The following is an 18,727-nucleotide window of genomic DNA, read 5'->3' as shown; positions in this document are numbered from 1 at the left end:
TCAAAAAACGTCTGAAAATCAGGGGCTGTTTTCCCTTGAAAACAGCTCTGTATTTTCAGACGTTTTTGGTCACTACGTGTGCACATACCCTTAAAACATGTCTGATAATAATCATGAGAAGCCATGACAGTCAATTTATCTCATTCGGCTACAGATATTACAGCATGCTTAGCCAGTACTACATGCTTTATGTCGTATTACTCTGTGCTATTTGACATAACCTAGAACATAGCAGTGGTAAAATCACTTCTCCTTCATATATTTTCCCAAAAATGATTGCGTTTAAAGGGGTTAGCCAGTTTGGACAACCCCTTTTCTGATCGTCAGAGCTCCTGGAAGCTGACAGAATCTGCGGATTATCATTGAATACGTGCTAGGGAAATCTAGCATGACAGCACGCTAACTGAAATGAACTGGTGTATATTGTTTTTAATGGATGCATGTGGTCCTCTAGAGCAGTGTTTCTCACTGTTACTAGGCCAAGTACCCCCTACTCAAAAAATTACCAAAAACATCCCCATCATACAATGTACTGCCTATCAAAAGCCCAGCATGTGCACAAGACCCCCTACAGACATAGTATGTATTCCTTGGGGTATACGAACCACTGTTTTAAAGAGACTTTGTCACCACATTATAAGTGCCCTATCTCCTACATAAGGAGATCGGCGCTGTAATGTAGGTGACAGCAGTGCTTTTTATTTAGAAAAACTATCTATTTTCACCACGTTAGGAGCGATTTTAGCTTTATGCTAATGACTTTTTTAATGCCCAAATGGGCGTGTTTTTACTTTAGACCAAGTGGGCGTTGTACAGAGGAGTGTATGATGCTGACGAATCAGCGTCATGCATTCCTCTCCATTCATTTAGTCAGCACATAGGGACCCTGCTAGATCAGTATGTGCTGTCTTATACTGACATATTAACGTTACTGAAGTGTTTAGACAGTGAATAGACATTCCTTCCAGCCAGGACGGGATGTCTATTCACAATCCCGATACTTCGGTAATGTTTCTGCGGTACTTACAGCAGAGCAAGCGCAATCTCGCGAGATCACTCTGTAAATGACAGGTTACAGCTAGATTACTCTGTGCTCCGCTGTAAGTACCACAGAAACGTTAACGAAGTGCCGGGATTGTGAATAGACATCCCGTCCTGGCTGGAAGGAATGTCTATTCACTGTCTAAACACTTTTTTAACGTTAATATGTCAGTATAAGGCAGCACATACTGATCTAGCAGGGTCCCTATGCGCTGACTAAATGAATGGAGAGAAATGCATGACGCTGATTGGTCAGTGTCATACACTCCTCTGTACAACGCCCACTTGGTCTAAAGTAAAAACACGCCCACTTGGGCATTAAGAAAGTCATTCGAATAAATCTAAAATCGCTCCTAACGTCGTAAAAATAGATAGTTTTTCTAAATAAAAAGCATTACTGTCACCTACATTACAGCACCCATCTCCTTATGTAGGAGATAGGGCACTTATAATGTGGTGACAGAGTCTCTTTAATAGAGAATATTATAAGTGTAAGTTTATAGAAGAAAACCTCTGGTGGGACCTTTGAACCGTTTTGGGTTATCTGTTCATTTCACATACGTAGGGATACAAATATTAAAAATGAAGAGAACATTAAAAACATAATTTTAACGGACATTAACGTGAGTCAATATATCAAAATAATCCCTTTTCTATACCCAATAATTGTGACTAAGTCCTCATTCAGACAGGCATATTATACCATGCTGAATTCATATTCCAGATGTAACACCCAGGGCAGATCCTCATGGTGCTGTAAATTCTGTTCAACAGAACTGCTGTGGTTCTGGGTGTTACAGTCTTAAAACGGACATTAATACAGCCGTCTACATGAGGCCTAAGAATACAGTGTGCCCTTTAGGCGAGGGTAACAATCCTCTGAAAAATATACAAGAAAAATTGGTCCGCTCACCACTTATTCGAAGAAGTAAAGACGCCACATTCCATGATTATTCGGTGCACGGGCCAGAGAGCTACGTCGTGAGTAGGTAGAAATCCAAGGAAAAAAGTTAGAGGTCCAGCACACGATAGGATGTTAAAAAAATACAAAACTGTTTGAGTCAAAATTTTAAAATGCCGCGAGAGAACGCCTACGCGTTTCGAGCTTTTCAGTTCGTAATCATAGAATAATTAAGAACTGAAAAAGTTTGAAACGCGTAGGCGTTCTATCCCGGGATTTTATAATTTCTTGTTTTAATTTTGACTTAAATAAACAGTTTTTTGTATTTTTTCACATCATATCGTGTGCTGGACCTCTAAATTTTTTCCTAACAATCCTGTCTACTTGTCAATATCAAGTTTTGTAAATAACAAATCGGCAGTTTTTCCCATTTCTCACTGTTAAGTGCGTTTTAACATATTGCAGTATGAAGTAATTTAGATAATGCAGTTAATTTAGGACTAGGTTATGTCCATTGAATAATAAAAGGTAGCCATTTAATCACTATAATGCCTCTAGATTATTCTGTATATTTGTACAGTTACCCAAAATCAGAGGAAAACCTCCAATCTTTGACAATATTCTTTTTAGGTTTATTTATTGGTTGCGAGTTATCATATTGTTATCTACCAGGCCCTGACATCATATAGCTGAATGTCTCCATGAACGGCAATCTCATCGATCTTGGCCAAGTCTTTGAATCGGTGCTTATACTCCAGAAGATGTAGTCCATTAACAGCAACCTTAAACTGGTGAGCTTCACAGAAGATGAGAAGCTACAAAAGAAAAAAAAAACCTGAGTGATTGAGACAAGCACAATACACGTGGTCCCCTTCATGGACTACCATATGGAGCGATTTAAAAAACACTAAACCTAAAAATAAACAATACAGAAAATACAATACAGAAGAAAAAAAAACAGCAAAGGAAATACTTCACAATTCTGCTTTATCCCCTTAATTTTAGCAAAGTGTTGCCAAATGGGTGGGGCATCACAGAAGGGGAGTGGTTTAGCTTGCCTAAACTAGCACTACCGACAAAACAGCAAGGGGGAGTTTGGGCTACAGCAAGTTGCCTCTCAGAGACTGGTTTTATCTGAAGTCTGTTAGAAGGATGATGGTGCCAAATAAATGTCGCCGGGATACAGATAGAAGAATCCTTTTTTCTCTGGCACCTTTTTGAGTGCGATATTTGTAATTTTAATAAGCAAGAATAGTTTTCCCCATGTGGACAGTCATCAGGGCTAAAACCATACAACAATATATACCACAGCTTATAAATATTCATATTTTGAATTGATATTTTTTTTAAATTTATTGAATATGAGAACATAACCGTGTCTTCAGTGCAACCCTTATCCAAATAAGTTACATATCAAGATAATGAAGAGGTGACCATCATTATAAGTGTAGTTTACAGAGTCACATAGAAGCCAAGGTAGGATGCTTGTGCAAATTGTGAGCCACACTTAAAACTCCTGATATTATGTGGTAAATTCCAAGTTCCAAAAGTAATTAGTTAAAGATACAACTTTATTTACTACGGACATGCAACGTTTAGCTATGGAGGTAAGCAGCGTACCTACCATAGGGGCAAATCACGCAACTGCTATGGGAGCCTGCAGTGAGAGGTGGCCCAGCACTGAAATGCTTCTCGTTACACAGTCACAACATTTCCCTGCAGTAACCACTAGGGGGAGCACACTTCATACAGATTTTTTTTTTACAGCTCCATTGAGTTTAATACTACCTGTATAAATCCATATGCAGTTAGCCAGCCTGAGAGGTGTATACAATTGTATCAGGACTAGGCAGTTTACGGTTAACTAAATAGTTTGTGCTCCAGGATGATAAATTTTACCTACACTGATACATTGTAGCAAACTATCAGGACAGGAAAGAGATTTCTGGTACGGTTTATGTTTTTGAAGCTTACGGAGCATTGCCTAGACTGAAAACAATTGTTGCTCTCAGCTGATAGCAGGAATAGGTCAGCAGCGGTTTTCAGTCTCAGGATGTGAATCTGAATATTTCCATTCACTGAGACAGACATACACCCTGAAATGGTGAGGAATTAAAACGCAAAGCGTATATTACATAGTCACTGTAAAACTATTCTGGAATATTTGATCTTTTTACTATCCTCTCAAAATTCTGTAAAATAGGTCACCTCCCTTTACATCTTCACATCTCATCTCCTGACTCCCAAAATTACGTTTCACCAGTTTTGTCACTTTCATGTCATAGACACATTTCATTACCCTAATAATGAATCTATTCATATTAGAAAACGGAGCTCAACAAACCTCAAAATACATATCAGGCGAGAAGGGGAATTTATACAGTTGCCGTTCTTCCACTCCCCAACTATCGTACAAGTATGTGTTCCTCACAAATACCTTCTCCTTCATACGTGGATTTAAGTGCAAAGCAATGTCTCCGGAGCCACTGGGCTTAAGATCAATGGCAAAGCTGTTAACATTGAAACAAAAGAAAAATGAAAAAAAACAACAAAACCCCACATCATATTGTATAAATAAATTAAAAAAACACATCTGCATGGATTCTGTGGCTGACATTTTTCACCACTGAACGCGTTTTCGTTTAAAGTGTTCCTCAGGTGTGGAGAGACGCGTCTTCACGCTGGGAGGTACAGTTACCGTGGCAGTCATACGTCGCCCGGAGAGTATCGCGCGTGGATCCAATTCTAATTAATAGAACTTGCGCACAATATTTTTCGGGCGATGGACAGTTGCCACAGCAACTGTACTCCTGTAGTATGGTGGCATATACAGTTTATACTAAGTGTGACTCCATTCGTTTTCTGTGAAGCCAGACTGCATTATATAATGTATTATGGGTCATGTTCTCTGTAACTTCATAGCCAAGTAAGTTGCGTTTCTAATCACCAGCTGGATTTAATCTTAAAGGTATGTTCACACAGGGCAGATATGCTGCGTAAAAAAACAGCGTGTCTGCCCTGTAAGCCAAGGGGAATTCCGGACCAAAAAACGCACCAAATTGTGATGCATTTTTTCGGCTGGAATGTCCACTGCGGAAATCCTGCACTGAAAAAAATCCATACTTACCATTGCAACATGTCCCTCCGACGTCCTACAGCCCTGGGATGATGTTTTATCCCATGTTACCGCTGCAGCCTGTGACTGGCTGCAGCGGTCACATAGGATGAAATGTCATCCCAGGAGGCCAGCCTGGACGAAGAAGCACAGAATTCTGGGTAAGTGTAAGATTTTTTTCCTGAGTTGTGTTTTTTGTGGCGGAATCACTGCTTTTCTGCCGAAAAAAAAGCGCAACATCTGCTATTTGTTGTGGGTTTTACCTCCCCATTGAATTCAATGGGGAAAACCCACAACAAATAAGCAGAGTTTATGCAAATACAAATGACATGCTGCGGAGTAAAAAACCGCACCGCAGGTCAAATTGAGCATTTTTTTCTGCTCAGCATTTACGAGGCGTGTGGATGAGATTTGTTAAAGTTAACAAAATATTAATCTACAAAAAGTCAGGTATAATTTGGCAAGTAAGAGTATAGTGTGACAAAAATATGTATTTTCTTCAGACCATCTACAGTTAAGTAGGATCAATGGAATAAATAACAAGGAGGTAATACAACCAAGGAGGCCAGCTAGGTGACCGAAGAACAGGGAATGTTGGGTGACATAATCGCTCGGGTACATAAGACAAATAGGGGAGAAGAGCTGGGGTGGGCGTATATTATATTATACAGGGGGGCAATATCAATCTTGCATGACATAGTCAAGTGAGCGTTCTGCATTCTGGAGTAGAGAAAAACTCGAGACCTATACATTTGAACACCAGGGGGTGCTATTACAAGCAGATAATTGCAAAATTTCTGCAAGGAAACATTTTTTTTAAAGTTACTCTAAAAAGTATAATGAGTTTATATATTGCCATTTAAGTAATTTGTTGTTTTAGGCCTCATGCACACGAGCATTGAAAAATAGGGCATGTCCTATTTTACTGCATGTCACGCATCCCTCCATAGACTGTAGTCTGTGGGGAATCTGTGATAACGCTTCCCGCACTGGTCCACCTCGGACGTGGAAAACTGCAGTTTTTCCACGTCCGAGGTGGGCTACGCTCGTGTGAAGTTGCCCTTACTAGTGCTTTTATACTTTTCATCTAGTTGCCTTTGCCTACAATAGACTACTCAGTTATCTTATTACTGATTTGAGGGTATTAGTTTGTGCATTAGGATCATTAAGCGACCTCAGTGTAACAACCACTTTTCATATAAGAGAGTCCCTCCACGGCTGATGCCTGGTCGGGAGATCACAAGTGGAGGTACACTTTCAATCCACCCTGGGGGTGCTTTTGCATAGTTTGCTGCTATAGAGGCAGTGGATGTAAAGAGCTCATATAACTCTATGCTGATCTCAGGCAAATACTAGAGAAACACATGTAGTAACAATCCCACCACTGAATTCTAGTGACATCTCTAGTGACGAAAGACAGTCTGTAGGCATCTGTTTGTGGTCCCCCAGATTACCTTAAAGTGTCCCTGCAGTTTTACTCTTCCATCCGAATTGACATTGGGCTTGGAGAGACTCTTCTGGACACTGGGAGGTACAGTAGCCGTTACTACCTTACGACACCCTGAAAGTATTAAGCATGGTTCCAATTCTAATTAATCAGACCTGTGTGCGATACTCTACAGGCGTTGTACGGTTGCTATGGGAACTCTACCACCCAGTGTGCAGGAGCGTCTTTCTACGCTCTATATCGATTTGGGTGGGAGTGTACACCTAATGGTAAATTTCAAAAGGGCTAGAATGGTGGACCAGGAAATTTAATATTTTTATTTTTTTTGTAAGATTCTTTTTGTTTTGAAGCGATACAGATGTATAACATGAACATAAACATACATCCTAAGTATTGTACATTAACCATTTTAACCCCTTAATGACCAGCCTATTTTAAACCTTAATGACCAAGCCATTTTTTACGTTTTTCCATTGTCGCATTCCAAGAGCTATAACCTTTTTATTTTTGCGTCGACATAGCTGTATAAGGTCTTGTTTTTTGCGGGACAAGTTGTATTTTTTAATAGCACCATTTTGGGGGACATATTATTTATTGATTAACTTTTATTAACTTTTATTTGGGGGGAAATAGAAAAAAAACTGAAATTTCGCCACTCTTTTTCGCGTCTTAAATCTACGCTGTTTACCGTGTGATATAAATAACACAATAACTTTATTCAGCGGGTTGTGACGATTGCAAGGATACCAAATTTGTATAGTTTTTGTATGTTTTACTACTTTTACACAGTAAAAACGCTTTTTTTTCAAAATTATTTGTTTTTGTGTCTCCATATTTGAAGAGCCGTAACGTTTTAATTTTTTCGCCGATGCGGTTGTATGAGGGCTTTTTTTTTGCGGGAAGACTTGTAGTTTTTATTGGTACCATTTTGCAGTAGATGCGACTTTTTGATCACTTTATATCACATTTTTTTAAAGTCAGTATTCACAGAAAACAGCAATTTTTCCATAGTTTTTTATTACATTTTGTACGGCGTTCACTGTGCGGGTTAAATAATGTAATAGATTTATAGTCGGGGTCGTTACGGACGCGGCGATACCAAATATGTGTAACTTTTTAACTTTATTTTGTTTTTTTAATAGTAAAGCATTTTGTAAGGGGAAAAGCTGGGTTTTTCATTTTATATTAAACTTTTTTTTCACTTTTTTACTAGTCCCATTAGGGGACTATAATATGCGATTCTGCGATCGCTATTGTAATACACTGCAATACTTTTGTATTGCAGTGTATTACTGCCTGTCCGTTTAACACGGACAGGCATCTGCTAGGTCATGCCTGCGGCATGATCTAGCAGGCATTCACTCCAGGCAGCCTGGGGGCCTTTATTAGGCCCCCGGCTGCCATGGGAGACACAGACACTCGGCGATCGTATCGCCGGGTGTCGGTGGGAGAGAGAGGGAGCTCCCTCCCTCTCTCCAAAACAACTCAGATGCGGTGAACGCTATTGTGCACCGCATCTGAGGTGTTAAACGGGTGAGATCGATACTAATATCGATCTCACCCGGCAGAGCAGGGACGCTCCCAGCCCTCAGCTGCTTCTGGCAGCTGAGAGCAGGGAGATTTGACAGCTCCCTGCTCTGTTTACTTATTCCGATGCCGCGACGTAAAAAGTCTATGGCATCGGAATAAGGCCCGTTAGTGACCGACGTAGAAACACGATGGGCCGGTCACTAACGGGTTAAACAATATAAATGGAAAAGGGGCAGTTGATGGGATAAAGGGTTTGGGATGGGGGAGATGAACTTTGTGAGCAGTTATCCTTTCTCACTATTTTCCAATGTACTTTCTGTATTAATTCCTCATGGTATTTAAGATCTCTGCTTGCGGTCATTCAGAAGGAACATTCATTGTTTACTTCCAGGGTATAAATTCTGTCCATGGTCATGTGATGGACACACAGGTGAACAGCTCATTACACAGGGGTGGACATACCTATTGACAACGGTTCAGTATCATTGATGAGAGAGACATGACGGCGGGGTGTTCTTTGATGAGCTAATGGAGCGGAAGGGGCCCATATACTATCCTTGCACAGGGGCCCTCTGCTGTCTATGTCCGCCACTGTCGTTACAGTATGTGCATCATCTTCTAATGATCCCAGTACCTGTGTGTCTATCACATGATCATGGACAGAATTTTATCCACTGGAAGTAAAAAATTAAACTCCTATTGAATAACAACAAGCAGAGATCTTGAAAATAGTGAGGCATTAATGTAAAAAGTATATTGGATAATTTTACTTTTGTATAACTTTTAACTTTGGAGGAAATAGAGTTCCCTAATTTACAAAAAGGCTCCATCGCAGAGCTTTATTGTAACCATCAAAATAAGCAATAAGACAGATAATTCACCTTTTAGCGTTTTTGTTTATTTCACCCTTTACAACCACTGTTCTTCCAGGGCTCAGAGCATTAGGAAGGCTTCCGGTGTAAGGAATTTCCTGAAAAAGACAGATAAACGGAAATAATGGCAAAACACATTTACACCCAAGCCCCACCCACAACACTCTCGTTACACTGCCTGCCGATTAAGAATATGTTGGCCACCTTAATATGCAATGGGCTATGCAAAATTAACATTACCTGTTCTAAAAGCAACTGCCAAAACAAAAATATGTATCAAGTCCATGTGAAGCTACAACCCATGCCTCTCGTTTTGCATTAGACAATTAAATGTATATTTGATTGTAAAATGGAAACTATAAAAAAAGTATACTCACAAAAGTCAAGCTCTGCTGTGATGCCTGTAAATGTAATGTAAATTATTGTAAAAGGAAAAAGAACAACTTTAATTCATCTGCTAAATCAAAAGCCCTTTTACACCAGCTCATTTACGATAATTGCCCTGTGTAAGCTCGTTCATCGGCTGGTTATATAGTTTTAAATGTGGAAAATATCGTTGTCGGCACATCTCCCTGTGTAAACAGCGTGACGTGCTGCCGACATGATAGAAATGTATGGGGACGAGCGATCGTAGTAACGAACGCTCGTCCCCATACTAGCTCTTTGTGAAAGGAGCGCTGATCAACGAGCGGTCTCATTGATCTGCGCTCGTTTACTTGGCCCACGTTTGGCCGTATAAAACCACCTTAGCACTATTTAACAGAATAATAAAAAATACCTGAGTGGAATTCATTGAACTAAGTGCAAGAGATGTTGGTTGTGAGCCCTGCTGTGTCTGTAACAAGAAAGAAAGACAGAAAGAAAGAAAGAGTCAGAGAGACAGACATGCAAACACAATATTAGGGCCTGTTCACATCAGAGTTGTCTTTCCTTTGAGGAGTTCCGTCTGAGTTTTATGTTGGGGGAACACAACAATGGAAAGTCAAACGGAAACCTTAGCTCCTGTTTGCATCACCATTGAGCTCAATAGTGATGGAAACTTTGCTAATGGTTTCCGTTTGTCACCGTTTTGACAGGGTTCCGTTGTTTTTGATGGAATCAATAGAGCAGTCAACGGATAGTGATGCAAACGGGAGCTAAGGTTTCCGTTTACCTTTCCGTTGATGGGTTCCCCCGACGGAAACCTCCGACGGAACCCCTCGGAAAGACGACGCTGATGTGAACACAGGCTTAATATGAGGTATTAGACACTGTAAACATTGCAGCGGCACTCAAGTCCAGTAACATTTCCAAGAGATATAATAGATAAAAGGGTACTAATGTGAATGTAAAAGACTTACTGTGTAATGAGCAAATCCAATTGTGTGAATTTCCACCATTCCAGATATACTGAGAGTATCAACAGTTGCCAGGTTGATCCTATGTTTGTAAGTCAACAAGTGCTTTCCATTTGAAGATACCTATAACAAATAAAAAAAATTTAAACACTAATATCATGTGTTATGAAATGCAATAAATATAAAGCAAAATTCCTTAAAGGAGTTTTCCCATGTTTCATATTCCACATTCCATAAATTATTTTGTTGAAATGCCTTCATTTACAATAATTGAAACTGTTAACATAATGTGCGTTTTGATAACCTAGAACAGCTAAATGGAAGAGCTGTTAAAGAGGCTCTGTCACCAGATTTTGCAACCCCTATCTGCTATTGCAGCAGATAGGCGCTGCAATGTAGATTACAGTAACTTTTTTATTTTTAAAAAACGAGCATTTTTGGCCAAGTTATGACCATTTTTGTAGTTATGCAAATGAGGCTTGCAAAAGTCCAAGTGGGTGTGTTTAAAAGTAAAAGTCCAAGTGGGCATGTATTATGTGCGTACATCGGGGCGTTTTTAATACTTTCACTAGCTGGGCGTTCTGATGAGAAGTATCATCCACTTCTCTTCAGAACGCCCAGCTTCTGCCAGATCACGCTGTGACGTCACTCACAGGTCCTGCATCGTGTCAGACGAGCGAGGACACATCGGCACCAGAGGCTTCAGTTAATTCTGCAGCAGCATCGGCGTTAGCAGGTAAGTCGATGTAGCTACATACCTGCAAACGCTGATGCTGCTGCAGAATCAACTGTAGCCTCTGGTGCCGATGTGTCCTCGCTCGTCTGACACGATGCAGGACCTGTGAGTGACGTCACAGCGTGATCTGGCAGAAGCTGGGCGTTCTGAAGAGAAGTGGATGATACTTCTCATCAGAACGCCCAGCTAGTAAAAGTATTAAAAACGCCCCGATGTACGCACATAATACACGCCCACTTGGACTTTTACTTTTAAACACACCCACTTGGACTTTTGCAAGCCTCATTTGCATAACTACAAAAATGGTCATAACTTGGCCAAAAATGCTCGTTTTTTAAAAATAAAAACGTTACTGTAATCTACATTGCAGCGCCTATCTGCTGCAATAGCAGATAGGGGTTGCAAAATCTGGTGACAGAGCCTCTTTAAAGAAGCACTCCAGCTATATTTACTACATTCTGCATTTATAGAGCAGCATGGGCTACTATTAAAGAGTAATGTAGAGGTTCCTGTGTATACGTATTTTAGTTAATGTGCTATTTATGGGTTGTCTGCCATCTTGGTTTCTTCTTTCCCTCTGATGTGGTTCTGGCTTTGCAGAGGCGGCGGAGTCTCATCACACTGCACTTGCTCTGCATCCTATCTAAATGTAGCAAGTGATAGATCAGTGACATAGAACTCCTGTCCTGACACTGCTGAGTGTCAGTGTATTCCTATGTTAGACAGTCTGTTTCCTCTTTCTTCTGCTATTGATAGATTTCTCTCTGTCAGTTTTTACACAGGAGGTAGTGAGAAGCTGCATCTCATAGAAATACACTGGAGGTTCTGCACACACAGATGGTACAGACAGACAGTGTGAGTCAGGGGAGTTTTGTAACTCTGCAGCTAATCATTGTATGTACTGCACTCCTGCCCCCTCAGATAGGGCAAAAATAATCTCTTCAGTAGAAGTATATGCATGGGGGGTATACAAAGGAACAAGGTGGAGCTGGGTGGGGAGAAGAGGTGTCTTAGAGATGCCAGTAGAGCTTTAATAGGCGATAATGTAATCATGTAGTTCACACGAAGTCAATCTACACAGGGGAGAGTGACTGCCTGTCTACACATGAGAGAATGGTCTATTTTGGTGGTCAGACTAAGATCACGCAGCTGCCCTTAATGAAAGGGCTCAAAATGTATAGATGCAGCTGGGCTGGGAAGTAACAAATGACACTGCTGGAATAATAAATGGTGAGTTAGCATATGTAAAAAAAAAAAAAGTACTTCTTTAAATTAAATAAAGATTAAAGTATTTTATTGGTTGGGTTCCCATTACTGAGCTGCCACCTATAGTAATTTCTCCCATTTGTAAAGTAAGCAATACCAATCATTACATGTTAGGGAATTACTCAAATACAATTCCTTAGTGTAAAGTGGCTGCAAACCCCAATTCACTTAGAGAACCTTTCACCTCCCCATACATGTGCAGCTGAGTGCAGCATGTAATGGGGAGGGCTGCACAAACCCTGGAGCACTTTACATTTTTTTCCTACCTGCCTCCATTATTTAGATATCGGTTCTGTTATATTTGGCGCCCGATATTTAAATAACCCCCTGAACAGTCAACAGGGCATATACTGGCAAGGGGGCGTGTTACTATGACTGTGACACTGTCCAATCAGATATGGACAATGTTACAGCAAGAGCGAGGAGATCTCACTCTCACTCTTCAGCTTTCAAGATTAGTCTTCTGCCGAACTGGCAAGGGGGCGTGTCACTGCTACGGACAGTGTAAGAGCTGTGGAGAGGAGCTCTCATCTCTTCAGCTCTTGCGAGAGATCAGTCTTGTATTGTCTGCTGTACTGGCAAGGGGGCGTGTCTCTGCTATGGACAGTGCAAGCGCTCCTCAGCTCTTACACTGTCCATAGCAGAGACACGACCCCTTGCAGTGAAAAGACTGCAATCGCACACTCTCTTTCCTTGCTCTGGCACTGTACATATCTGATTGGACAGTGTCACAGCCATATTAACACGCCCCGTTGACAGTTCAGGAGGTTATTTAAATATCAGGCGCCAAATATAACGGCACCGATATCTAAATAACGGAGGGAGGTAGAACATTTTTTTAAAGTGCCCCGGGGTTTGTGAAGCCCTCCCCATTACATGCTGCACTCAGCTGCATATGTATGGGGAGGTGAAAAGGGTCTCTTTAAACAAGTGTAGAATATCAAAATATCTGGCTCGAGCGTTATCCACAAACTGAGAGCAACAAAAAAATCTCACCTGGAATTTATGATCGAAAACAAGAAATAAGACCTCAAATGTCTTTCCCTTTTTGAAGGGCATCTCATATATTTTTTCTTCCCAACCCCATACTTCATTGTTTAAAGTGTTGCAGACTATGACTCCTGAACCTTTAAATCGAGGGTTGAAATGGAAAGCGATATCAGAACGGGGATTCCGACTGCTTCCACACTGGAAGTCTATCTGAAACCTATGAACAAGAAAAAACAAACCAATATTTCAGGGAACTCATCACTTTAGTGATTAACACAACTGGTTGATCTGAAAATAATAATTCTGAGTTTGAAAATGTATTTAAACCTCTTAGTGACCACCAATACGCTTTTTCATGGCGGTCACTTATGGGAGTTATTCTGATGCATTCGCCTTTCACGATGCATCAGAATAAGCCCAGTACGATTGCAGCAGCTTAACCCCTTACATGTCGCGGTCAATAGCGACCGCAGCATCTAAGCGATTTACAAAGGGAGGGGGCTCTCTCTGTCACCCGCAAATGCGATCATGGGCCTTCGATGTGTTGCCATGATAGTTAGGGGTCTCTCGTAAAGGCCCCCAAGCCTGCCCTAGTTATATGCCCATTAGGCCGCGCCAGAAGCATTGCCTAATAGTATACCACAGCAATATTGCCTAAGTATACCAAAGCATTATATAAGCGATCAACAGATCGCATAGTGAAGTCACCTAGTGGAAAATATAATTAATGTGAAATAAAATTAATTTAAAAAAAAGTGCAAAGTAAAAATTCATTTTGACGAAGTGTAAAAAATATTAAAAGTACACATATATGGTATCACCGCGATCGTAATGACCCGAACAAGTTATTTACACCGGCAGGTGAACACCGTAAAAAAATAACCTGCATAAAACAAAAGAAATTTTTTTTTTCCTCTCTCCCTTTCCTACATTTTCTTATAAAAGTTAATCAAAACATTCCATGTACACCTAAATTGTACCAATGGAAACTACATCTCGTCCCGCAAAAAATAAGCGATCATACGGCTAGATTGACGAAAAAATTAAAAAGGTTATGGCTCTCCGAATGAGATAATGCAAAAACAAAATATTTTCTTTTAAAAGTGTTTTTATTGTGCAAAAGTAGTAAAACATTAAAAACCTATACATATGTGGTATCGCCATAAGTGTATTGACCCATATAATGAAGGTAACATGTAATTTATGCTGCACGGTGCACGGCGTAAATTTAAAACACAAACTATAATGGAGGAATATTTGTTTTGTTTTCCATACCTCCCACATAAAAAGTCAATAAATGTATATCAATAAACTACATGTACCTCAAAATGGTGGCATTGAAAAATGCACCCCATCCTGCAAAAAAACAAGTCCTAATACAGCTATGTTGACGGAAAAATAAAAAAGTTATGGCTCTTTGAATCAGACAATGAAAAAACAGGAAAAAAATTTTGGTCATTAAGGGCCAAAATAGGCTGGTTTAAAGGTTTGAGATCATACAGGCTTGCAATAAAAATAATGGCTGGAACAATCTGTTAAAGGGAACCTGCCACAAGCATTTCACCTATTAAGCCAGCAGTACCTGGTGGGAGAATTTTTTTTTTTATGTAACCTATAATTATCTTCTACGTAGGCGCTGTACCTTTAATTCAGTTTTTTTAGTGTTCCCACACCAATATGCCAATGAGAATAAAAGAGTCACATCGCCGTTTGAAAAGTGTCATATCTTCAGTCCTCAAGCCTTTCCGAGTTTACTCCGCCTCCTTATTTTTGATTAACAGTTCCTCGCCTCCCCCCAGCACACACGAAATCCCACGCTTGCACATCAATGTCTTGTTCTGGAGCGTGCGCACAACGGGACACCATAGCGACACATGCGCAGTAACTAGATTTGAGGCCCAGATGAAGCAGGGAAGTGTATCGGACTATACATAAATGGGTGCATGCACGCCATCTCAGACGAGATTTCGGCATTCAGGACGGGCCAGTTTTCGTAGGGGTGGGAAGGCATAAGAAGCGGGAAGGCATAAGAAGAGGAACGAACGAGACTGACAAATTATTACCATAAAAGGCGCAAAATGTTTGCAAACCGTTATTTACAGTCAGAGGAGGAGTTTAGGAGATGGGACAACGACAATTCAATTTTAAAAGCAACGGCCAGCGAGAGGTGAATAGAGAGTTCAATAGGTGAAATGCTAGTGACAGTTTCCCTTTGAAGTGCCATTTGTAATCCAGAAAAGTCTGTTGACTTTTTAGGGAGCTAAAAGTGTACCTGTAAAGATAAAAAAAAAACTTTCATATATATGTGTTCCTTTTAAAATAATAAAAAACTTTTCAATATATTATATTTACCTTGCTGCAAGCTTTAGCCTACTATGCTGTAGTCTTCTTCCCTTTCTTCCTGCTCCTCCGTCTCTTCTACTTTGGCAGTCCCCGCTCGTTGTCAATTGGAATCCATAGCCAGCAACATCAGATGGGACTTCTGCTCTGCTCCTAACATTGTGATGTCAGGAACTTCCCCATTGCCGGAGTTCCGAAACAGGGCCGCTTCAAGCGCTTTGCCTGGGACTCCTCTCCTCCTGACATCACTGTCCATATATGTACAGTGATGTTAGGGGCAACCCCAGAGCCAGTGTACTGGGCAGAGCGCTATTAGCTCCAAAACTACGGTTCTGGGGAAGCCCCTGACATCAATGTCCATATATTGGCAATGATGTCAGAGGCTTCCCCAGAGCCAGAGTCTCAGAGCAGAGCCTATACTAGCGCTCTGCTCTGGGACTCCGGGGAAACCCCTGACATCACTGTCCATATATGGACAGTAATGTCAGGAGCAGAGCAGAAGTCCCAGACGGGACTCAGCTCTGGGGTTGCCCATGACATCACAGTCCATATATGGACAGTGATGTCAGGAGTAGTCCCAGGAAGAGCGCTAGAGCTTTCTCAGGGGCGGCTCTGTTTCGGGACACCGGTTCTCAGAAAGCCCCTGAAATCACTGTCCATATATAGACAGTGACGCTAGGAGCTTTCCAAGGGATGGTGTCCTTGGGTAGAGTCACTACTAGCGCACTGCCTGGGGATTCCGACTCTAAGGAAGCCCCTGACATCACTGTCCTTATATGGACAATGATGTCAGGAGCTCCCCGAAGTGTGCGTTTAACTTATACCTGTGACAGATGCCATACAGTGGCATCTGTCACCCATAGCCTCACATGTTAAAAAAAAAAACTAAACCGTGTGGTAGAAGTTTTTTGATGGGATCCCTCAGGATGGATTAGCATAGTCTTACTACGCTATTCCATCCTTTTTTTATTACGAATTTTTTATTTGTGTTTTTTTACAGGTTCAGTTGTTGGACTACTTCGGATTTGAGGACTCCTTCGATTACAGCCTGTTTTTGTTTTTTTTATAAAATGGTTAACGAGGGTTTTTGATATTTTTTCTATGTTTCTGTATTTATTTGTTTTACTTTATTACCACTGCCTTAGCAATGGCCCGTGTCTGATTGACAGCGTCCATTACTAAGGCGAGGCTTAGTATTAGCCGGTGAAAATTCAAACACTAAGCCCCCATTATTACCCTGGTACACACTGCCACTAGGGGTACCGGAAAGTGTCGGGTACAATCCAGTACCCGACCGTCTGAAGTGATGGTCGGGTACTGGGGTGTCCACAGGCTGGAATTATTAGGCTGGGAAGGTCCAAACACCGTGGTGCTTCCCATCCTGGTAATGCTTGGCTGCTGCTGCTATGCTGTATCTGGCTGGTTATGAAAAATGAGGGGGACCCAACGTAGTTTGTTTTTTTGCAGCAATTTTTTTTTTTTTTATTACATTTTTCATAACCAGCCAGATACAACATAGCAGCAGCCTAGCATTACCAGGGTGGGAGGGCCCAAAGTTTTTGGGCTTTCCCAGCCTGATAGTACAAGCCTGCGGCCGCCCTGTTTTCCGACCATCACTACAGATGGTCGGGTACTGGATCGTACCTGGCTCTTCCCGTTACCCCTGGTGGTGGTAGGTACCGGAGTAATAATGGAGGGGTTAGTGTTAGCCTTTCCACCGGCTAACACTAAACCCCCTTTAGTAATGGACACTGTCAATCAGACAGCGGCCATTACTAAGGCAGTAGTAATAAAGTTTTAAAAAAAACACAGACACAGAAAAAATATTTTATTGAAATATCCCCCCCACACACACAGACACAACCCACGTTAACCATTTTATTAAAAAAAAATTAAAAACACTTTTATTGAAGTAGTCCTCGAATCTGAAGTAGTCCAACAACCGAACCTGTAAAAAAATCAAACCCAAAAATACAAAACATTAGTAACACATAAAAAACTTTTAAACACCACAGCAATGTGTGCTTGCGTATATATATATATATATATGTGTATGTATGTATGCATGTGTGTGTGTGTATATATATATATATATATATATATATATACATACATACAGTGAAGGAAATAAGTATTTGATCCCTTGCTGATTTTGTAAGTTTGCCCACTGTCAAAGTCATGAACAGTCTAGAATTTTTAGGCTAGGTTAATTTTACCAGTGAGAGATAGATTATATTTAAAAAAAAAAACTGAAAATCACATAGTCAAAATTATATATATTTATTTGCATTGTGCACAGAGAAATAAGTATTTGATCCCCTACCAACCATTAAGAGTTCAGCCTCCTCCAGACCAGTTACACGCTCCAAATCAACTTGGTGCCTGCATTAAAGACAGCTGTCTTAAATGGTCATCTGTATAAAAGACTCCTGTCCACAGACTCAATTAATCAGTCTGACTCTAACCTCTACAACATGGGCAAGACCAAAGGGCTTTCTAAGGATGTCAGGGACAAGATCATAGACCTGCACAAGGCTGGAATGGGCTACAAAACCATAAGTAAGACGCTGGGTGAGAAGGAGACAACTATTGGTGCAATAGTAAGAAAATGGAAGACATACAAAATGACTGTCAATCGACATAGATCTGGGGCTCCATGCAAAATCTCACCTCGTGGGGTATCCTTGATCCTGAGGAAGGTGAGAGCTGAGCCGAAAACTACACGGGGGGATCTTGTTAATGATCTCAAGGCAGCTGGGACCACAGTCACCAAGAAAACCATTGGTAACACATTACGCCGTAATGGATTAAAATCCTGCAGTGCCCGCAGGGTCCCCCTGCTCAAGAAGGCACATGTACAGGCTCGTCTGAAGTTTGCAAATGAACATCTGGATGATTCTGAGAGTGATTGGGAGAAGGTGCTGTGGTCAGATGAGACTAAAATTGAGCTCTTTGGCATTAACTCAACTCGCCGTGTTTGGAGGAAGAGAAATGCTGCCTATGACCCAAAGAACACCGTCCCCACTGTCAAGCATGGAGGTGGAAACATTATATTTTGGGGGTGTTTCTCTGCTAAGGGCACAGGACTACTTCACCGCATCAATGGGAGAATGGATGGAGCCATGTACCGTCAAATCCTGAGTGACAACCTC

The 18,727-nt window shown here is 41.0% G+C and overlaps 1 protein-coding gene across 1 annotated transcript in view; it reads right to left on the bottom strand.

Moving 5' to 3' along the window:
• Nucleotides 1-1,486: 1,486 nt before the first annotated feature.
• The window catches only part of LGALS8 (galectin 8), a 56,679-nt gene continuing 39,438 nt past the window's right edge, over nt 1,487-18,727 (bottom strand). Inside the window, exons 4-10 of the mRNA XM_075862803.1 lie at nt 13,242-13,452; nt 10,247-10,366; nt 9,685-9,741; nt 9,284-9,307; nt 8,916-9,004; nt 4,287-4,452; nt 1,487-2,757 (exon numbers count right to left, since the gene is read on the bottom strand). Of these exons, the coding sequence (XP_075718918.1) occupies nt 2,608-2,757; nt 4,287-4,452; nt 8,916-9,004; nt 9,284-9,307; nt 9,685-9,741; nt 10,247-10,366; nt 13,242-13,452 (817 nt within the window). The 3' untranslated portion in view covers nt 1,487-2,607. The remainder of the gene's footprint in view (nt 2,758-4,286; nt 4,453-8,915; nt 9,005-9,283; nt 9,308-9,684; nt 9,742-10,246; nt 10,367-13,241; nt 13,453-18,727) is intronic.

The sequence above is a fragment of the Rhinoderma darwinii genome, chromosome 4 (genome assembly GCF_050947455.1).
Source record: "Rhinoderma darwinii isolate aRhiDar2 chromosome 4, aRhiDar2.hap1, whole genome shotgun sequence".
NCBI lineage: Eukaryota > Metazoa > Chordata > Amphibia > Anura > Rhinodermatidae > Rhinoderma > Rhinoderma darwinii.
This window is presented reverse-complemented; position numbering and strand designations above follow the sequence as displayed.